We start from the raw sequence: 18,106 nt of genomic DNA, 5'->3' as shown, positions 1-18,106 counted from the left end.
TTGAGGTAAATTATTTATATCGTAATATTTATTGAAATGATATTTGTTAGGAAAAAAATTGTATAACATGCCATTAACAGATTCTAGTAACTATTTTTATATTTTTTTTTAGAATCTCCTCACTTGTTTGCTTTAAGTGTGTCACCAGTTTCTTCCGAGTATAGTCATATTAGCAACATTTATCACATGCTGCATATCAAATGTATGGTTATAAGTGTATCAAATGCATCATATTTATGACTTTGAATTTATATTTATGCATTATTGTATCACTTATCGAGTCACGGAATATGGAATGACTATGTGCACGTACCCAACCAGTTCCTTCTACACACATGCATAGAGAATGATAAAATTTTGTTCGTCGTCAATATAACTTTACAATATAACTTCTTTATAACTTCTTTATATATATAAAAGATGTAAAAAAGATCGAATGTTTATTATTAAGAACGCTATTACAAAATTTGTTTCGTGCCATCAATAAAATAGACGTTGATACTAAAAGCGTAAAATACGTTATTTTAATATATGATAATTTTAGGAAAGATTCTCAATTGTTTAATTAAATCACTAATATTAATAACATTAGTAATTTAATAACATAAGTAAAACAACAATGTTAATCACCTACGTATTGTGCACAATTCATCTGTATGCTAGTTAAAGAAAATATTAATCCAGTCAAATGACGTTTGTATACAGATATCAGCATATGAGCATGTATTCGACAAAGTAATTAATATTATTTTTGATTAAATTCTATAATCAAAAGAGGCATCGTTTTACATTGTTTTGTAAGTAATCTGATATAATTTTGTAAACCTCGTTTCTGACGAGGGTATACGATCAATGAATCTTGTTACTTTCATAACGAACTACATGTTTTTTCCGTTTTTAAATTCAATACATTACATGATAGGATGACGCTAATGGAACGTGACGTGAAACTTCAGATTCCAAAGCATTGTTTTTTCAATGATTAGCTTCAATCTATTCGTTTTAAAAAAATGCGGGGATAAATGCAGATAATAGATAAGTTCAATATATCATAACACAAAATTCGTAATTTTATCGGAATGACAATCTTTGGAAATTTGTAATCGATATCGATTTTCTTTATACATGAATGAATAGGTATTACCAGGTGCATGACAGAATATTTTAAAACTTTTTCATTTCTATTATTTTGCTATTATTTATTTTATTTCTATATAATCTTCTTTTTTGGATTTGATAAATTTCCGGTTTTACATTAGGGTTGTGTTCTCTAATTCTTTAATACTTCTTTTCAACCTTTCACTGTTTTCTATTATCTTGACTTATTAGGAGGCCGTATTTAACTTGTTTCTTTACAATCGCTAGAACCTTTAAACATTGTAATAATGTTACTGCTTCACCGTCATTGTGGCTGTGACTATATGTTTCTTTTATAAAAATTTGTAACGTGATCAAAATAATTGACGTTTAATAAGTCTATGATCGACTAATTAAAAGAATAGCAGGAAGAAATTGAAGTGTAAAAGTAATTCGAAATAGGTTAAATAGTCGTAGGCGGATAAGTACTAAAGGAATGATTACAGAAGACTACAACTTAAAAGATGTGTACGATCTCGACTTTGATCACATTAACTCTTCATTCCCCCTATCATAATCCTTTGTTGCGTCCTTAAAAAGACAGGAGTGGTGAGGAAAGGGGAGTGAGTAAGAGAGAAATGGAAGAGAAACAGAGTGAGAAAGAACATTCAGCAAAGCAACGACGGTCAATGGTGATGGCCGCGGAGCTGCTAAATGGTGGAATCAGCCAGTCCGTCTCGAAACACCGAGGTTTAAACATCGTCGAGAAAGCATCGGGTGGATTTTGTCTTGATTCCTCTGTTGATCTATCGTTTTATTATTACAATCGTGCAATTCTGAAATCGTTTATCATAGTTACGTATACGTGTGATCGTAAAAACTGCGAGTGTGTGTTTTATTCTTAATCGTTTGAACGATATTGCCGTGTGTTACGCAGACGTGGGACACAGAAATTGAGATGCATTTACTTCTGATACAAGGATAAAATCGACGGTCTACGCAGTTATTATTTCTAAGTCATGGTCGTCTCTTTTTGACCGACTTCTCATGCGTCACTACTTGAATAATGTAAGAACGCGCGTTATTTGAAATCTATTTGAACCTGAATTGTTTCAATTCTTTATTTTCTTTAGAATATTTAATTAGTTTTAAATTCTGCAAGTGATGTGTTGTTGTCAAATCGAGTGTAATAAGTAGAATAATGCTATTTGAAGAATTTCTGAAATTAAGTATTTTGTCATTCTAAATTAACATAAACAATGCCGGTATCATTTGCACGTTTTTATACAAAAGATTTTTGAAGCACATGCTCTACGTGCCAATGAAACAACTATATTTCAATACGAAAATAAATATTTATAAATTACAATAATCCATAATGAAGTTTCTTCTTAAATGTATCTAATTAAGAAAGATTTGTCATATTTATTTTATGATAAAGTAAGAATAACATTTGATTTTAAATGTCCTACTAGATAAATGACTTAAAGTTGAAAACAAATAATTTTTCAGGCGATGAGAGAATTTGTATGCATATCCAATAACGAAAACGTAATACTGCGGAAAGGTCGGTTCATTTGAACGAATATCGACCATAAGAAGAGAAACAGCTACTTAAATTTCATTTCAAAGCCAAGATAAGAAATTAAAAAAGATTACAATATAAAATGAAGCTTGAGGGGAATTGTTCACACGAAGATAATACCAATGAAATTTTATTACAACCTAGGAATGGTTCAGGTATTCGTTTACTTGTACCAACACAACCCAAAACGATTACGCATCTACCGAAAAGACCGCCGGTTGAACTAGCATTCACAGATTTAACATACAGGGTACGAGAAGGCAGCAAAAATAGTAAGTATGCTAACTTTTTCTGTAAATATTATTTGCAGCTAAGTTAAGTAGCGAAGATCATTGGACTCATGTTCTATACAATAAAAAATGAGTTATAGTATTGTACGAGAATCAAAATCCCTTAATACATTAAAAGAATATAAAAAATAATTTCGTTATTTGTTCCCTTTTGGTCAAATTTATACAGTTAAACTGGTTCTTGATGATACTGGTCATAAAGAGAACGTAAATATTATTTGTGTGAAAGTGCCGTTTACACAATACAGTACTTGTATCTGGGGCTATACAAGTATATTATTTTCAAATAGTAGAATAATTAACTAAACAACAAAATATTCAATATTTGATTTTATAAAAGCAAAAATAATTAGCTGACAATTAAACCATTCTTTTTGTTGTCATCGTGTAGATATTTTCTCTGAAAAAAATAACTTTCTACGTTATGCGATTTGTAGAGAGTAGTTGACTAAAGTGAAGGAATTAGTAAGTGAGATTTTATAAGAAACCGGTTACGGTGCAAAATTTTAATTACGATTTCCGAAATACATCGTATATACATATATGTATATTTATTACTTGAAAGGGGATCGTTATCGACATTTTTTTAAATATTTCAATCAGGTCGACACGACTTTTAGTGTGAATTATACTTATTTTTAATAGAGTATTTTTAGTAGTTCGGCACTAACAGAAACAATAATATAATAAGAAAAACGAATAATGTGTGTGATAATAATACAGATAATTCCAAAAACTAAGTCTTTGTTTCCATTTATCATCAGTTTATACTCCAATCAGCTTAGTGTTCCAACTACAGCAGTTGTGCGATAAAACTCCGTTTCATTTGTCGGGCTAGCATTTTCATTTTGTTTCAATTAATATTTCTAGAAAATTTCTTTCCTTTAATTTTATGATTGTATTTTGCAATCGAATGAACAATGAAATGTAACTAAAAAATATTTGTTGTTATTTACTTAATTAAATTATATTCCAGACTCACATCTTATAATTTATTAATTATGTTTTGGTTATAGTTAATACAAATGTATCCGTAAATATGATGTAAGCCGGAAGCAATCCTAAACTAAAAGGCAAGGGTAATAATAAATAATATAAATATTTCCAAAAACTTCGTTCTTTTCCCTAATTAATAATTCATGAGCCACCATACATTGCGATGGCTTCTTTGCGTGTCAATGACCAGAGATTTGTAATAATACTCCATGAATTATTTCATCATAATATGTACACAAATCTTATAAATAGGGTAATAAAGCGTTATATGTTTATGTTTTTACGGATATTTAAAGAGTATGGACATCCTGTCCCATAAACGAAAAAAGTAACGTTTAAAGTTTAGAGAATCTTAAAATAAACTATGATGCGTCTTAAATGAACATAAAGGCTGTTTTTGTTTCAGGCCAAAGTTCATTCTTGTAATTGCATCTCTTCCACACTACTTGTTAGCTATGTAGTTTCGTATGTGACATACATCTGCACACGCATACACCTGCAAATCGAATATGACCGCTTGCAGAAAGTGAATGTATATAGCAATATTTTTTGCAACTCACATTTTGCGTAACTAGGAACAGCCTGTTTGAAGTTGACTTTCTTTTAATATCCAAAAAATTATTGTCGCGATTACTGAAATTGGCGATGACATTGTACAAATTTATTAATTAATATAAATGAGTTACCATTTGCAAGAAAAATGTTTATACATTAATGGAAAATCAAGACCTCAAATGCGTTTGCCATTTTAATTTTTTATTGCGTTCAGATGTACTGCTTGTATAAAAGTCTAATATTCTGACTTAGAAACTGTTTGATAAAGGTTAAAAGATGATTTCGTCATACATTATATTGCTATGTGAAACTATGTATGTTATTAGTATTTATTCAAGTAGAAAGCTTGATAATTTATTTAGAGTTGTTATTACTAAAACCGGAATTCGCGTACTTTATTTCGTTTTTTATACATAACATCGTCAAATGTAATATCCAACTTCATAAATACTCTTCATACTTTTCAATACTTTCATACTTTAACTTCATAATACTGTTAGTATCCACTATCATACAATCATCGCATGGGTAGGAACCTATGATGTATTGTGTGATATAACGACAATGTCATAGTATGTGTTAGTTCTGGTTTATCACGTAGCATTATATGGGCAATAGATAGGGCAGATAGATAGTTCATTAATTTTTCCTTCTCGCCTACAAAGTGAGGTTGGTTTATAAAAATTAATTCACATTCATCCACACATACACTATATGTATATATAATATAGTGGGTAATAGTAATATAACGCATTAGAATATAATAATGATAAATTATACGTAATTGAAAATATATTATAGACTATTTTGAAAACGTGACTATTTTGAAGAGAAATGCAATAGCACAAATTGACTACAAGCGGAATGATATTCTTACAATTAGGATAGTCTAACTATGAAGGCTAAAATCTTTAGCTTATGATGAATGACAAAACAAGTTTTGCGATATAAACTACCGAACGAGAAACAATAGTGGATTATGCAAAGAATGATATGATAGCCATTAGTTCCCTTGATAATTATATCAATTAGGGGACACCTTATCGATTTCAGTGATTTTTAGATATGTTAGCAAGGTTAACATTCTGAGCTCTTTCACTTTAACACAGCCGCTGCGCCGTTTGGCTTTAATTTTCGACATAGTCATAAAAATACTTTTAATACTTTTACTTCAGTGTGGATTAATTAATCTTCAGATGTAAAGACAATCTTAAAATCCGTCAGTGGAAGACTACGATCTGGAGAACTGACAGCTATTATGGGGCCTTCCGGTGCAGGAAAGTCTACTCTTTTAAACATCCTGACCGGATATAAGTGAGTTGTTCTCCTTTCGTTCTTCGAAAATTTTCTTCGTTTATAAATACGATAGAGCTATATTTTTTAAATAATATCAAAATCTATGAACAAAGCTGTCAAGATTACAAAAAATTAAAGTTCATTTTCGTTGGAATATACATGAGAGAGGCAATACTAGTTAATATGTAATTCGTAAACTCTAACCGGTTTAGCCATCCATAGGCCAATTAAATCTAACGATCAAGTGGCAAACGAGATTCAACCATTATTTATTATGCCGTCTTGTATCACGACACTTACCTGAATTATAGATACAAAAGCACCTCGATAGCTTACGAATGATAATAAAATTTGTAATCGCTCCTATTTAATTTATTCGAATAACTATGAATATTCTTTCGTCATTCGGGTTCTTAATGTGAGCGATATTATACACATGAGATATTCAAAATCAAAATATTATTAAATAGATATCCAACATCAAAATATTTTGGATGTTTATTTAGATCAACAGGTACCGAAGGAAGTATCACAATGAATGGCCATGAAAGGAATTTTAGTGCCTTTAGAAAATTATCATGCTACATTATGCAAGATAATCAACTTCATGCAAATTTAACTGTAGCTGAAGCTATGAAGGTCGCTTCGAACCTTAAACTTGGGTCACATGTAAGCAAACCAGAGAAAGAAGAAGTGGTACGTTCGTTAAATATTTTGTCTATAGATAATAAGAAAATTACTGCTGTTATATTACTGAATGGAGGATTGAGAATGAATGTTGAACTTCCTGATGATACCATTCATTTGTATTTATTAGATTCAAGAAATTCTAGAAACACTTGGTCTATCCGAACATCGTCGAACTATGACTTCAAATTTGAGCGGTGGACAAAAAAAACGGCTTTCTATTGCGCTTGAATTAGTCAATAATCCTCCAATAATGTTCTTTGACGAACCTACTAGGTAAGGAAATCTTATTGTATTTAATATATTGTACAATGTGATTTAAAGGGATAAAGAATCTGTGTTAAAAAGGAGACGTGTTTTTGAAATGTTAATCTATTCGGATGCGAATACATATGTACCATACCAGAAAGAGATATGCTTTTTCTCCTGCAAACAGTTTCACTTTCACCATCATCAATATCAGAGAATCCTCTTTGCTCTTTATATAACGTTTGAATGAAAACATGGTCAGTGTCAGGGAATTACCTTTGCAAATTTTTAGAGATTTTTCTATGAATTTCGTTGTCTTATTTGTAATTTTCATTTTTTCGTTTTCTTAACATTCTAAAATGTATTAAGACTCATTATAATTTACTAATGTTTAATGATTACATGCACAAATGTGAAGCATTAAAAAAAGGATAAAAATATATAAGCGAATTTCATTAAATGACAAAATGAAAGGATGAAGTAAGAGAAAGTACGCAAATAACAAGTTTTTAAAACTTTTTACTTTCTCGCTTTCACTGACGTCGCATATACCATTCTTTTTTACACGCTATACTTGCAACTGTCAGTCGCTTTTATTATTTATATTTGTTGAACAATATTGCTTCTATGAAGACACACTCTGATTTAAAATTATTTCAACAAATTCTTTAGTATGCAATTGATTAAAACTTAAAAAAAACTTAAATTGGCGTTTAACCGGTTCTTGAAGGTCTACCGGAATTCTTTTCCCTGTGATTAAGTCGGAAGAAAAAAGTGATCAATTCAAGATCGTTCATGTAAATAAATGTTTTAAAATCCAATGAAAAATTATTAGAATCCTTATTTTTAGAAATATTCGAAATATTGTTTGATAATAAGTAATATATGTTTTATCAATTTACAGTGGTTTGGACTCTTCATCTTGTTTTCAATGCATTTCGCTCTTAAAAACCTTAGCTCGAGGAGGAAGAACAATAATATGTACCATTCATCAACCCAGCGCTAGGCTGTTCGAAATGTTTGACTCTCTATACACATTAGCCGAAGGACAATGTGTATATCAGGGATCTACGTCGCAGTTAGTGCCATTTCTTAGAAATATCGGACTCAACTGCCCAAGTTATCACAATCCAGCTTCTTTCAGTAAGCTATTTGTAATATCAGTGTATTTCTAGATTCTTTAAAGATACTGATTACTGTAATTCAATTCTAAGTTATCGAAGTATCGTGCGGAGAATACGGTGACAACATCAGAAATCTGGTGAACGCTATAAAGAATGGAAAATATGATATTCGAGAAGGATACCCATTCCCTGAAAATAAGTCGGAAGGATTGAATAATGTATCTAGTGATTCGTTTTCGAAAGGTGAAGGTCGTGACGAAAACGTTGAAATGAAAGATAAAAATGATGTTAATAATTTGGAAGAAAAGTTTCAAGAGGACAAAATAAAGGACATAAATAATAAAGGAATTATCCCATCTTACGCAACTAACGATATTACGAAACAAGGTTCATAAGGAGATCCAGTGAATTATTAACCCTTATCACTTTTTTAGAGTAAAACGCTAACTTATGTTTGACAGCATTACTGGCTGTTAAAGTAATAAGGGTTAAATAATATATACCAATTATATCTTTTATATAAATCGTTATTTTTATATAGTAGATGTAGTGATACCGGTTGATATGGAGAAAAAGGATAATGCTGAAGTAGCCTTACTTGATGAATCGATTGTAATCACTCCAGAGAGATACCCCACATCGGAATGTCAACAGTTCTGGATTGTTTTAAAACGAGCTTTACTTTTCAGTCGAAGAGATTGGGTAAGTTGATCAAAATTCAGTTAATCAATTGATTTATTTAAGATCATTCCTCTGACTCATGAGTTATTAGAGATTTTACAAATCTAATGTTATTTCTTTTTTAGACACTTATGTATCTTCGACTTTTTGCTCACATTTTAGTAGGTTTATTGATTGGCGCACTTTATTATGATATTGGGAATGATGGTGCTAAAGTACTTAGCAACCTTGGGTTTTTATTTTTTAACATGCTGTTTCTTATGTATACATCTATGACCATTACGATATTGTCTTGTGAGTCATATTGGCTTTATTTGTTCTTTTATTTCTTTTGTATTACAATAGTATTTGTAAAAAAATTTTATTTCTTACAGTTCCCTTAGAACTACCAGTGCTTTTAAAAGAAAATTTTAATAGGTGGTATTCTCTCAAGGCCTACTATCTAGCAATTACCATATCAGATATACCATTTCAGGTAAAAAAGCAGGATATATGTGACTTGACTCTGTGAAGCTATGTATTCCTTTTTCACATCTGAAAATTTATATATTATTTCTTTTTTACAGGCAATATTCTGCATTATGTATGTTACGATTGTGTACTTTATGACAAGTCAACCAACAGATATTATGCGATTCAGTATGTTCTTGGGAACATGTTTACTTATTTCTTTCGTTGCACAATCGGTTGGGCTAGTGGTTGGTGCAGCAATGAATGTTCAGAACGGCGTATTCTTGGCACCGGTCATGTCTGTACCGTTTCTTTTGTTCTCCGGCTTTTTCGTTAGCTTTGACGCTATTCCAGTATATCTTAGATGGATTACCTATCTAAGCTACATTAGATATGGTTTTGAAGGAACTGCTCTGTCCACATACTCCTTTGGCAGAGAAAAGCTTAAATGTTTCCAGGTATGATGTGCTTCGTTTGTTTTTATTAAATTCTTTATAAGACTAATTATTATTAGATACTTTGACAAAATACGGATTTATAGAAATCTGACTTTCCTTCAGAACAATGCATATATATGCACATATATACATACATATAAAATTTCATATATTTACAGGTGTACTGCCACTTTAAAAACCCAGAAACAACGTTGGAGGAATTAGATATGCTCGATGCTGATTTCACTCTTGATATCCTTGCCTTGCTTTTGATATTCGTTGTACTTCGAATTGCTGCCTATTTGTTCCTTCGTTGGAAACTAAAGACTGCACGATAGATTATTGTACGATTATTGTCAATTTAACAATGTTATAGCGTACAACACTTTTCCAAATGGACGCTACAGATTAAAATAATGCATTTCTTCATATGTTCGTATACTACAAATCCGTGATTAACAATTTTGTTTCTCTTCGACATCGAAAACTGTTCACATCAACAATTTCCAATCATCGAAGAAACCTCATGTACCGGGAGAATGAATTACCACATACTGTTTATGCTTATGATTGAAGATGTTATAAGATTTAGATGAACATAATTTATTCTTTGTTAGTTTTACGATAATAATTCTGTGGTAACTATTGCGGCCATAATTATCTATATTTTTTGTTATATAACACAAAAATTTTAGAAAATGTGCATGAACATATACGGTGATCTCAAATGGATCATTAGTGTGTCTATTATTAATTTACAAAGTGATAGCTAGGAAAGGGATTAAATTTACTGGATCTGACTATAAATGAACACCCACAAAACTCTGCAGTTCTATACATTGAAAAGAGTTAGAGGCCTTAATTGACAACATTTTGCGAGTGATCATATTTTTTATCCGCCTATGGCTGTGAGTTTAAAAATGCAGAAAAATAACACAGAACAAATACGATACAGTGTATCTTTAATTTTAACGCGGAAGCATAAATTGATGTTTTTTTATTCAGGATAATGTCTGAAATAGTAAATACCTTGTCATGTTTATCTTATCACGTATTTCATATGTTAAATTTTGGTAATACGTCCCCAGCATCATTGTATATTTGAAAACTTAAGATTTAACTTAAGAATAAGTTTATCGAAATTATACATTCACAACTCTTCCAATTGATGTAACTCTTGACTTTAATGTATATCTTTAAAGCGAATTTACTTTTGTAAAAGTATAAATCACGTAAAAAAATATATAGAGTACTTTAAACGCTTTAAGGGAGACAATTATGTCAACAGTCCTAGTCTAAATTTGTTTTTCAATTTTTAAAGTTTAGGAATTGCGATATCGGTTGTTAATGCAAAACATAAATATTAAATTAAACGAATTAAAACGTTTGATTTGTAATATGTTAGTAATGTTCATTAACTTGAAAAATGTACGTTAATGAAAAAATCTGTTTATATCTATTTATACAAATGGGATGAATTATACATGTTTATATGTAAAATGTTTACGTGATCGATTCTGATCGATATACATGTATATATATACAATACATAATATATTTTATAATATCGTCATGCGAATGCACGCACTTGTGCTGAATTGACATAATATTCGTTGTATTTTATAACGTATGTTTATTACAAATAAAAGTATGCCTTTCATAATATCGCTAGTTTAAACATTTATCATATATTACTACAAAATATAGGAAAATTATATTTCTTGGTTTTCAAAATGGATATATTGGTGAATCTAAATTTTTTACACAATTTCACTTTAGCGAATTACAATAAAATAAATTACATTAAATATAATATAATATAATATAGTATAAAAAAATATAATAAAATAAAGACTTACAATTTATGAAAAAGGAAATAAAGATAAAATATAAAATGATAAAAAAATAACAAATGAAATGAATATCGCTATTAAAAGTGTACTACCATTATTGATGTGTATGAAATTATGTGTATAACATTGTCATCATATTTGCAATAATTACATCGCGATATTATTATTATGTTCTGCTTAAGACTATTTCCTCAATTATCATTTAATTAATTTCATGAAATAGTGGTAATTTTCCTTTTTTATGTAAGTATGAATAAGTATCATTTACATAAGATGTTTATTCCGTATCAAACGTAGCAATTTAGTATTTAAATCCAAGGAGATATTAAAATGTATGATTATGTATCCAAATCTTATACGTATTTTCCATGTAGTATATTAGTGAATTATGAGCTTATTGTCTCCCCATTGCTTTTTGAAAAATTCGCTATTTTTTGATGGTTTGGAATGGTATCTATCAGTCTTTTAACGCATTTGCTGATCACATTACTTTAATAAAAAATTAAATAAATTAAAATGGTTTTTTCGTATTAAATATATATTAGAATTTGATTTCAATTATAATTTGCGACAGTTACACTTCAAGATTCTGAAGCCCATACTTGTTTAGCGTGGTATTATTTTTAACATGACAAGAAATCGCAGTATACATAGTACATATATACAGAATAGGTAGCACATATGCATCTAATATAGATAATATTGACAATAAATGACTAATAATGGAAAGCTAAATGCGCATTTATTAATATTTCTATTTTACGGTACGCTTCAATCAATATCGCGATATTTTACGAAATACTACAATAAATATTAATACATTGCTTTTACTTTTTGTGTTATGAAAATTAACGAAGCAAAACAATCGAGAAGTTATATAAAACGTGTTTGAATGTAAATAAAGAAGAATAACAAGATTATGAGAAGAATACATGCTACAAAGGATGTTATTCTTTTTTATTGAAACAATGCAAAAAGGACAATGTTAAGAAAATATTGCTGCATATTTTGTAGATAAAAGTATACCAATAGGTTTTCTACAGTTGAATATATTTATATATTTGATTAATGGTAAGTAGATGAAAAAACGAAACTTGAAATTTAGTTATTGCTTTTTTATAGCGGCAATACTTTCTCTTTATCTTGGTTCGTTATCACGATGCGTGATACATTATACATATGTATATCGTATCTATGGAACATATACAAACATCGCGTATAGTATGATTCACACTGGACTTTGCGCGTATTTTTTAATGGTTTCTTTGTTACAATATACCTTTGTTTTCAATCATGTTGTGTTCAATTAAAATCAAGTTACCATAGAGGAAGTTATTACTTAACACATATGAGTTCTAATTACAAGTTACTTCGTTTCAGAATGTACAAATGTAGTAATGTACAATATCGTTATAGTACCACCCGATACATTCATGTACGTATAATGTTAAGAATAGGGAAGCGGTTAAAGCTATTTCAACTTCAGTCTTTTACAACGATCTGCCGTGTACTGAGCGTTCGACTGTCCCTACGAGTTTTTCCATTTTCATTCAGTGATTCTCTTTTAAACAAAAAACCGTATGGCCTTATTAATGTTTTAGATCTTCAATAATTTTAAAATTCGTGTTGCTCTGACTATTACACATCGATCACAAATAATTTTATAGAACGTAATCGAGTTTTTAAAATTTTTGAAAATGTTTTCATAAACTCACTAGGGAATTTTTAACGCGGTAAGTTATTCAAGGTATGAGAAAGAAAGGTACTTACATATTTCGAATAATGATCTGAACAAAGTGGATATAAATTAGTGAAACAACTGATCAATCATGTCCACAAAATCGGAGTCCAAGGAGAAGCAGAACAGCGATGGAATGCAAAACACCCCAGTATCACCATCATATTCAAAAATAACAACCCCTATTGACATCGAATTCAATGACTTAACTTATACAGTACCTTGTGGTAAAAAAGGTACGATAATATAAACATTGCTATACTGTTTGAATACAATAGTTGAAGTATTCAAATTTTATTTTATAATTTAAATATTAAATATTTTCTTATGTTCTAGTAGAACAAATATGTTTAAAATAAATATATATTGCAATTTTTCATTTTTTTATTTAAGCTTCGTTTCATCTGAAACATATCCGTGAAAAAGTATATTCGATATTCTATATTGTAATTTTAATAATATGCCTTCAAAAGAAAAATAATAATAGATTAAGAATTCAAAAATGTCTACTCGAAATATTGATACCTTAAAAATTTCTTAAAATTTCTTTACGATTCAATGATAAAGAAAATTATTCTTATAAAATTATCGGGTAAAAAGATTCCACAAAAGTCTTTTAGTTTTGTTGTAGTTTTAATCGTTTTGGCGCTGCGTTCACTCCGTGACTTATTTTCTATAATTCTATTATGTTTATAATCTTTCTACCTACAAATAACAATATCATATTTGAATAAAACATCTTATGCTTGTTTTATTTTATTTAAAGCAATAATTAAGCGCTTTCAAATAAGAAAAGCTATATTTGTTCTGAACACAATCGAGAAGACCAATTTTTTAAACAAAGCATGCATATTGTATACATAAAACACAATTAGAATGGAATCGCTTAATGCGTACCTCACAATCAGTTACAATTCTAAAAAGCAAAAGATGCAAATTAAGTTAAACACATCAACGCTATCATGCTTAAGCCAATCGATTCGGTAAAGGTACAGTAGATGTTATGTAATACGAAAAGTAAATATATATAAGATAATCATATTTGAATCTAGGATAGCAAAAACAAATTTTATTGCTGTACAATTTTTTAATTATTGATATTACAGTATACAACTTAAGTATGATACATTAATACTTGTTCAAGATAAATTTTATTAAAATAGGTATTTTGTCATGCAATAATACATTAGAAAGATAAATTATTCACTGATTCGATAATTAAATAAGTAAAATAGGTCATGGATTAATTTTAATTTATTGAGTCGTCGAATAAAAATGTATAGTTTTATATAATACAAGATTAGATTTTAATATCTTTCATCGCTTCAACATGATAAATATGTACCGTATGCGAATAATTAAAGGACTGCGTGAAAAAATACTAAAATTATTCAGGGAACTATATCATGTTATATTTTCTTCGAAATCTTGCTTAATTATGTTACACTACTTGTTTATCACCGGATATTATCAGAAAATTACGCATAGAACTTCCATCTATTTTTCATCTCGATAGTGTATTTGCTAACTTTGCATTCTTTTTGTATAACATTGTAAAATAATGAAATGTTCTATTCTCGTATGTCTTAGGTACAAAAGTAATATTAAGAGGAATTTGTGGACAATTTAAATCTGGAGAATTAACCGCTATATTAGGTCCATCAGGCGCCGGAAAATCCACCTTATTAAACATTCTCGCAGGATACAAGTAATGTTTCACATAACTAGAATAAAGTACTTACATGTAGTGTAAAATTAATAAATGCATTGAGCAATTGTATTCAAATGAATATATGAAAAATTTATCGTCATGGTGCGTTATCCGTGTGCTTTTAATGAAGTTTAAATTAGACTATTCTGCTTAAAAGCGCAGTCAGCACGTCAAAGGTCATTGACTGCACGGTTTACGTCGTAGACTTTACAATAAATAAGTTCAAGTCAAGATCGATAGGACTAGCTGCTCGCTATCATAGATACACGACTAACAATTCTATTTTCATCATTTTTTACTTTTTTCGATTTCAAAATCAAAGCTAACGTTTTCAGATCGGCTGATAGCGTTACGGGACACATAAGTATCAATGGACAAACACGAGACGAGAATTATTTTAAAAAAATTTCATGTTACATAATGCAAGAAGATCTTCTTCAACCATGGCTTACAGTACAAGAGGCAATGCAATTTGCTGTAGATTTGAAACTTGACAACATTTCCCAAAAAGCAAAATCGATCGCTGTAAGCATTTTACGCGTTCATACATACGCATAATACAATTGCATAAGAACAAAAATATATTTCTTTCGTATGCTGTATGTAACAAATATCAGGAAAAATCTGTTTGGTTAAAAATGCGATTCTTGTACGCAACCTTAAATTATGTTCTCGGAATACTCGGAATACGATGCATTTCATCGCACATATTTTTTATATTCTCGTCGCGCACTCAATGGCAGTCTTGAAACAACAGATCCAAGCATTTCGACATAATGATAAATTTTTAAAAATTTGTTGAGATCTATGGATTATTGACATAGTATCAATCCACTATATCCACTACTGAACATTTACATAATTTTAGATAGATGAAATCCTAAATATTTTGCGATTACATCATGCAAAAGATACAACTACCGAATGTTTATCGGGTGGAGAAAGAAAAAGACTTTCGATCGCTTTGGAACTCGTGAGTAATCCTCCTGTTGTGTTTCTTGACGAACCAACTACGTGAGTACTTTATGTCGTTTATTAAGGAAGAAATAATGAAATTTCAATAATTCCTCTACAATCCACCCATTCAATTTCTAGAGGACTAGATGAAATATCAGCTGCACAGTGTACCGACCTTTTAAAATCTTTGGTGCGATTGGGGAAAACGATAATCTGCTCCCTCCATACTCCAAGTGCAAGCATTTTCGCAAAATTCGACCACATTTATGTTATAGCCGCTGGCCAATGTATCTATAGAAGCACTGTACATAATCTAGTACCATTTGTTCGACAAATTGGTATCGAATGCCCGAAACACTACAATCCTGCCGATTTTGGTAAATTACAAGCTAATTAACTTTATTTATTGGCTGAATTTATATATCGCTCGAAAACTAAACTGTTATCGTTACAGTGATAGAAATATCTGCGGGCGAATATGGTTCAGAATGGATAAGTCGAATGATAAATGCTGTGGACACGGAATTTCCTATCGTTCCTGTTTCTCGACGAACGAGGTTCGAATTTCAATACAAAGCAAAAATATCGAAAGTGTCCTGGTTCAAACAATTTGTTGTTCTATCGAGAAGAATGTTATTACAGTTACGTAGAAATAAGGTGCAAAATAATTATAAAATTTAATGAACGGAAGATTTTGGAAGAAATACGTAACGTAACAAATGCTTAATATTTTGCAGAGTTATATCTACTTAAAAATAAGTTTATATATATTCCTGGGCTTCGTCGTTGGTAGTTTATTTTTAAACATTGGAAACGACGGGTCGAAAACCTTATCCAACTTTACTTTCTGCTTTGCTTGTTTGATAATTCTCCTCTATGTACCTATGTCACCGATATTAATGCACTGTAAGAAAACAATAATTACACGAGGTGAATCGATGATTCTTAATGTGCGTTTATTTAAAAAACATAGGTTGAACTGCCTAATAGATAATAACATTACTATATAATTAAAAATGAATTAATTAACAAATAATTAACAAGTTTCTAAGAATCCCTTGAATGGTAGAATATGAAAGAACGTCCGGCTGAATGTTCGACTACATTTTCGATCGATTATCCTCTATTATTTTACCAATTTTCATTGTTCTTTTCTTCAAATTCGATCACACTTTTTAGCTAATTTTGAAATTACAGTTCCTTCGGAAGTGCAATTGGTTAAACGAGAATATTTCAACATGTGGTACGATTTGAGTCCCTATTATTGTGCATTTACAATAGTTAATATACCTGGACAGGTAAGATCATATTGCAGGTAATAGCATATTGGATTTCGTCAAAAGTTATACAATATGGCATCTTTATAAATCATTTAAGCGATACAACGTTCTAATCAACAAATCAACGTTCCAGATATTACTATCGTCGATATATTTATTGATGGTATATGTGATCACAAATCAACCTCTGGAGTTGTCCAGATGTGCAATGTTTTTTAGTATTTGCTTCATGTGCGCATTTATCGCAGAAAGTATGGCATTAGTTATAGCCAGCACGCTGAACATCGTGGTATGTTTCGTATTATCCCTTTATTAGTAATAATAATACTATAACACCGTGAGCTAATTAACGATTACCGACTAATATTTCAAAATCTTGAATATTCTCTCTGACATTAATTATCTTTTAGAATGGTACATTTGTTGGGCCTGCAATTTCCACTCCACTAGTGTTGGTAGCTATACAAGGAATCGGTGAAATGGAAAGTTTATCTATCTATCGTAAACTCATAATGTATCTAAGTTACATTCGATATGGTATAGAAGGTCTTGTAGTTGCTTTGTACGGTTACAACAGAGAAAAGCTATACTGTCCACCTGCGGAAATATTCTGCCCCTTCGGAACACCTCGACAAGTTTTACTAACAATGCGTAAGTCTCCTAAAAGTGCTTAAAAGACTTCAAAATATATTATTTGCTGTAATACAATGTCTTAATTATCGTTTCAGAGATGGAACATGTGGTTTTTTGGGTTGACATTATCGCTTTAATAATTATCCTTATCTGTCTAAGGGCTCTCTCTTATTATTTGCTTAGACAACGACTTAAGCCAAACAAAATGTTTCAAGCACTTCATTTCATTGGAAGGATAATAAAAAATCATTTTAACATCGACAATTAAAACCTAGTCTTATTTTGTAGTAGAAATATACGAAATATTGTTTTCGAAAAAGTAATCGATCTTTTATGATTTTTTTCCGAATGTGATGAAGAGAAGATCACATAACTAAATTTAATTTAATGAACTTACATTGTAATTACATATTAGCAAATCTATGGTTACTAGTGATTTTAAATGATTTTCTTCATTCTGCCACTAATTAGGTGCAAACGATAAAATGATCTGAAAAGTTTAAAGTA

General features: G+C 30.0%; 2 protein-coding genes across 6 annotated transcripts; both read left to right on the top strand.

Moving 5' to 3' along the window:
* The first annotated feature begins 1,733 nt into the window (after window positions 1-1,733).
* On the top strand, window positions 1,734-10,363 carry LOC132909925 (ATP-binding cassette sub-family G member 1). 2 transcript variants are annotated; one of them, XM_060965150.1, is made up of 12 exons: window positions 1,734-2,145; window positions 2,590-2,934; window positions 5,700-5,817; window positions 6,306-6,495; window positions 6,617-6,762; window positions 7,640-7,878; window positions 7,950-8,246; window positions 8,404-8,561; window positions 8,666-8,834; window positions 8,915-9,015; window positions 9,107-9,448; window positions 9,607-10,363. In XM_060965150.1, the coding sequence occupies exons 2-12, from the start codon at window positions 2,745-2,747 to the stop codon at window positions 9,763-9,765; spliced, it is 2,109 nt and encodes a 702-aa protein (XP_060821133.1). In that variant the 5' UTR covers window positions 1,734-2,145; window positions 2,590-2,744; the 3' UTR covers window positions 9,766-10,363. The 2 variants fall into 2 exon arrangements, with proteins under 2 accessions (XP_060821133.1, XP_060821132.1); XM_060965149.1 differs by having other exon boundaries at window positions 1,736-2,145; window positions 8,401-8,561.
* Window positions 10,364-11,200: 837 nt separating this feature from the next.
* Window positions 11,201-18,106, top strand: LOC132909926 (ATP-binding cassette sub-family G member 1-like). Of its 4 annotated transcripts, XM_060965151.1 has the most exons (13): window positions 11,201-12,575; window positions 12,661-13,013; window positions 13,092-13,254; window positions 14,609-14,726; window positions 15,065-15,254; window positions 15,598-15,743; window positions 15,825-16,063; window positions 16,141-16,343; window positions 16,424-16,592; window positions 16,884-16,984; window positions 17,100-17,255; window positions 17,377-17,617; window positions 17,695-18,106. In XM_060965151.1, exons 3-13 carry the CDS (start codon window positions 13,110-13,112, stop codon window positions 17,865-17,867), a joined length of 1,881 nt encoding a protein of 626 aa, XP_060821134.1. In that variant the 5' UTR covers window positions 11,201-12,575; window positions 12,661-13,013; window positions 13,092-13,109; the 3' UTR covers window positions 17,868-18,106. The 4 variants fall into 4 exon arrangements, with proteins under 4 accessions (XP_060821134.1, XP_060821135.1, XP_060821136.1 ...); XM_060965152.1 differs by having other exon boundaries at window positions 12,661-13,254; window positions 17,783-18,106; XM_060965153.1 differs by lacking the exons at window positions 11,201-12,575; window positions 12,661-13,013; window positions 13,092-13,254; window positions 14,609-14,726 and adding an exon at window positions 14,730-14,831.

The sequence above is a fragment of the Bombus pascuorum genome, chromosome 8 (assembly GCF_905332965.1).
Source record: "Bombus pascuorum chromosome 8, iyBomPasc1.1, whole genome shotgun sequence".
Classification (NCBI taxonomy): Eukaryota; Metazoa; Arthropoda; class Insecta; order Hymenoptera; family Apidae; genus Bombus; species Bombus pascuorum.
Note: the sequence above shows the minus strand (reverse complement) of the source record. Positions and strands in the feature narration are given on the sequence as shown.

Coding starts and splice junctions, on each gene's coding strand:
- LOC132909925 (XM_060965149.1), top strand. CDS start 2,745: ATGAAGCTTGAGGGGAATTGTTCACACGAAGATAATACCAATGAAATT. Junction 8,247..8,400: donor TAACGATATTACGAAACAAG/GTTCATAAGGAG, acceptor ATTTTTATATAG/TAGATGTAGTGATACCGGTT. Junction 9,449..9,606: donor AAAAGCTTAAATGTTTCCAG/GTATGATGTGCT, acceptor ATATATTTACAG/GTGTACTGCCACTTTAAAAA.
- LOC132909926 (XM_060965151.1), top strand. CDS start 13,110: ATGTCCACAAAATCGGAGTCCAAGGAGAAGCAGAACAGCGATGGAATG. Junction 14,727..15,064: donor AACATTCTCGCAGGATACAA/GTAATGTTTCAC, acceptor TAACGTTTTCAG/ATCGGCTGATAGCGTTACGG. Junction 15,744..15,824: donor TTTCTTGACGAACCAACTAC/GTGAGTACTTTA, acceptor TTCAATTTCTAG/AGGACTAGATGAAATATCAG.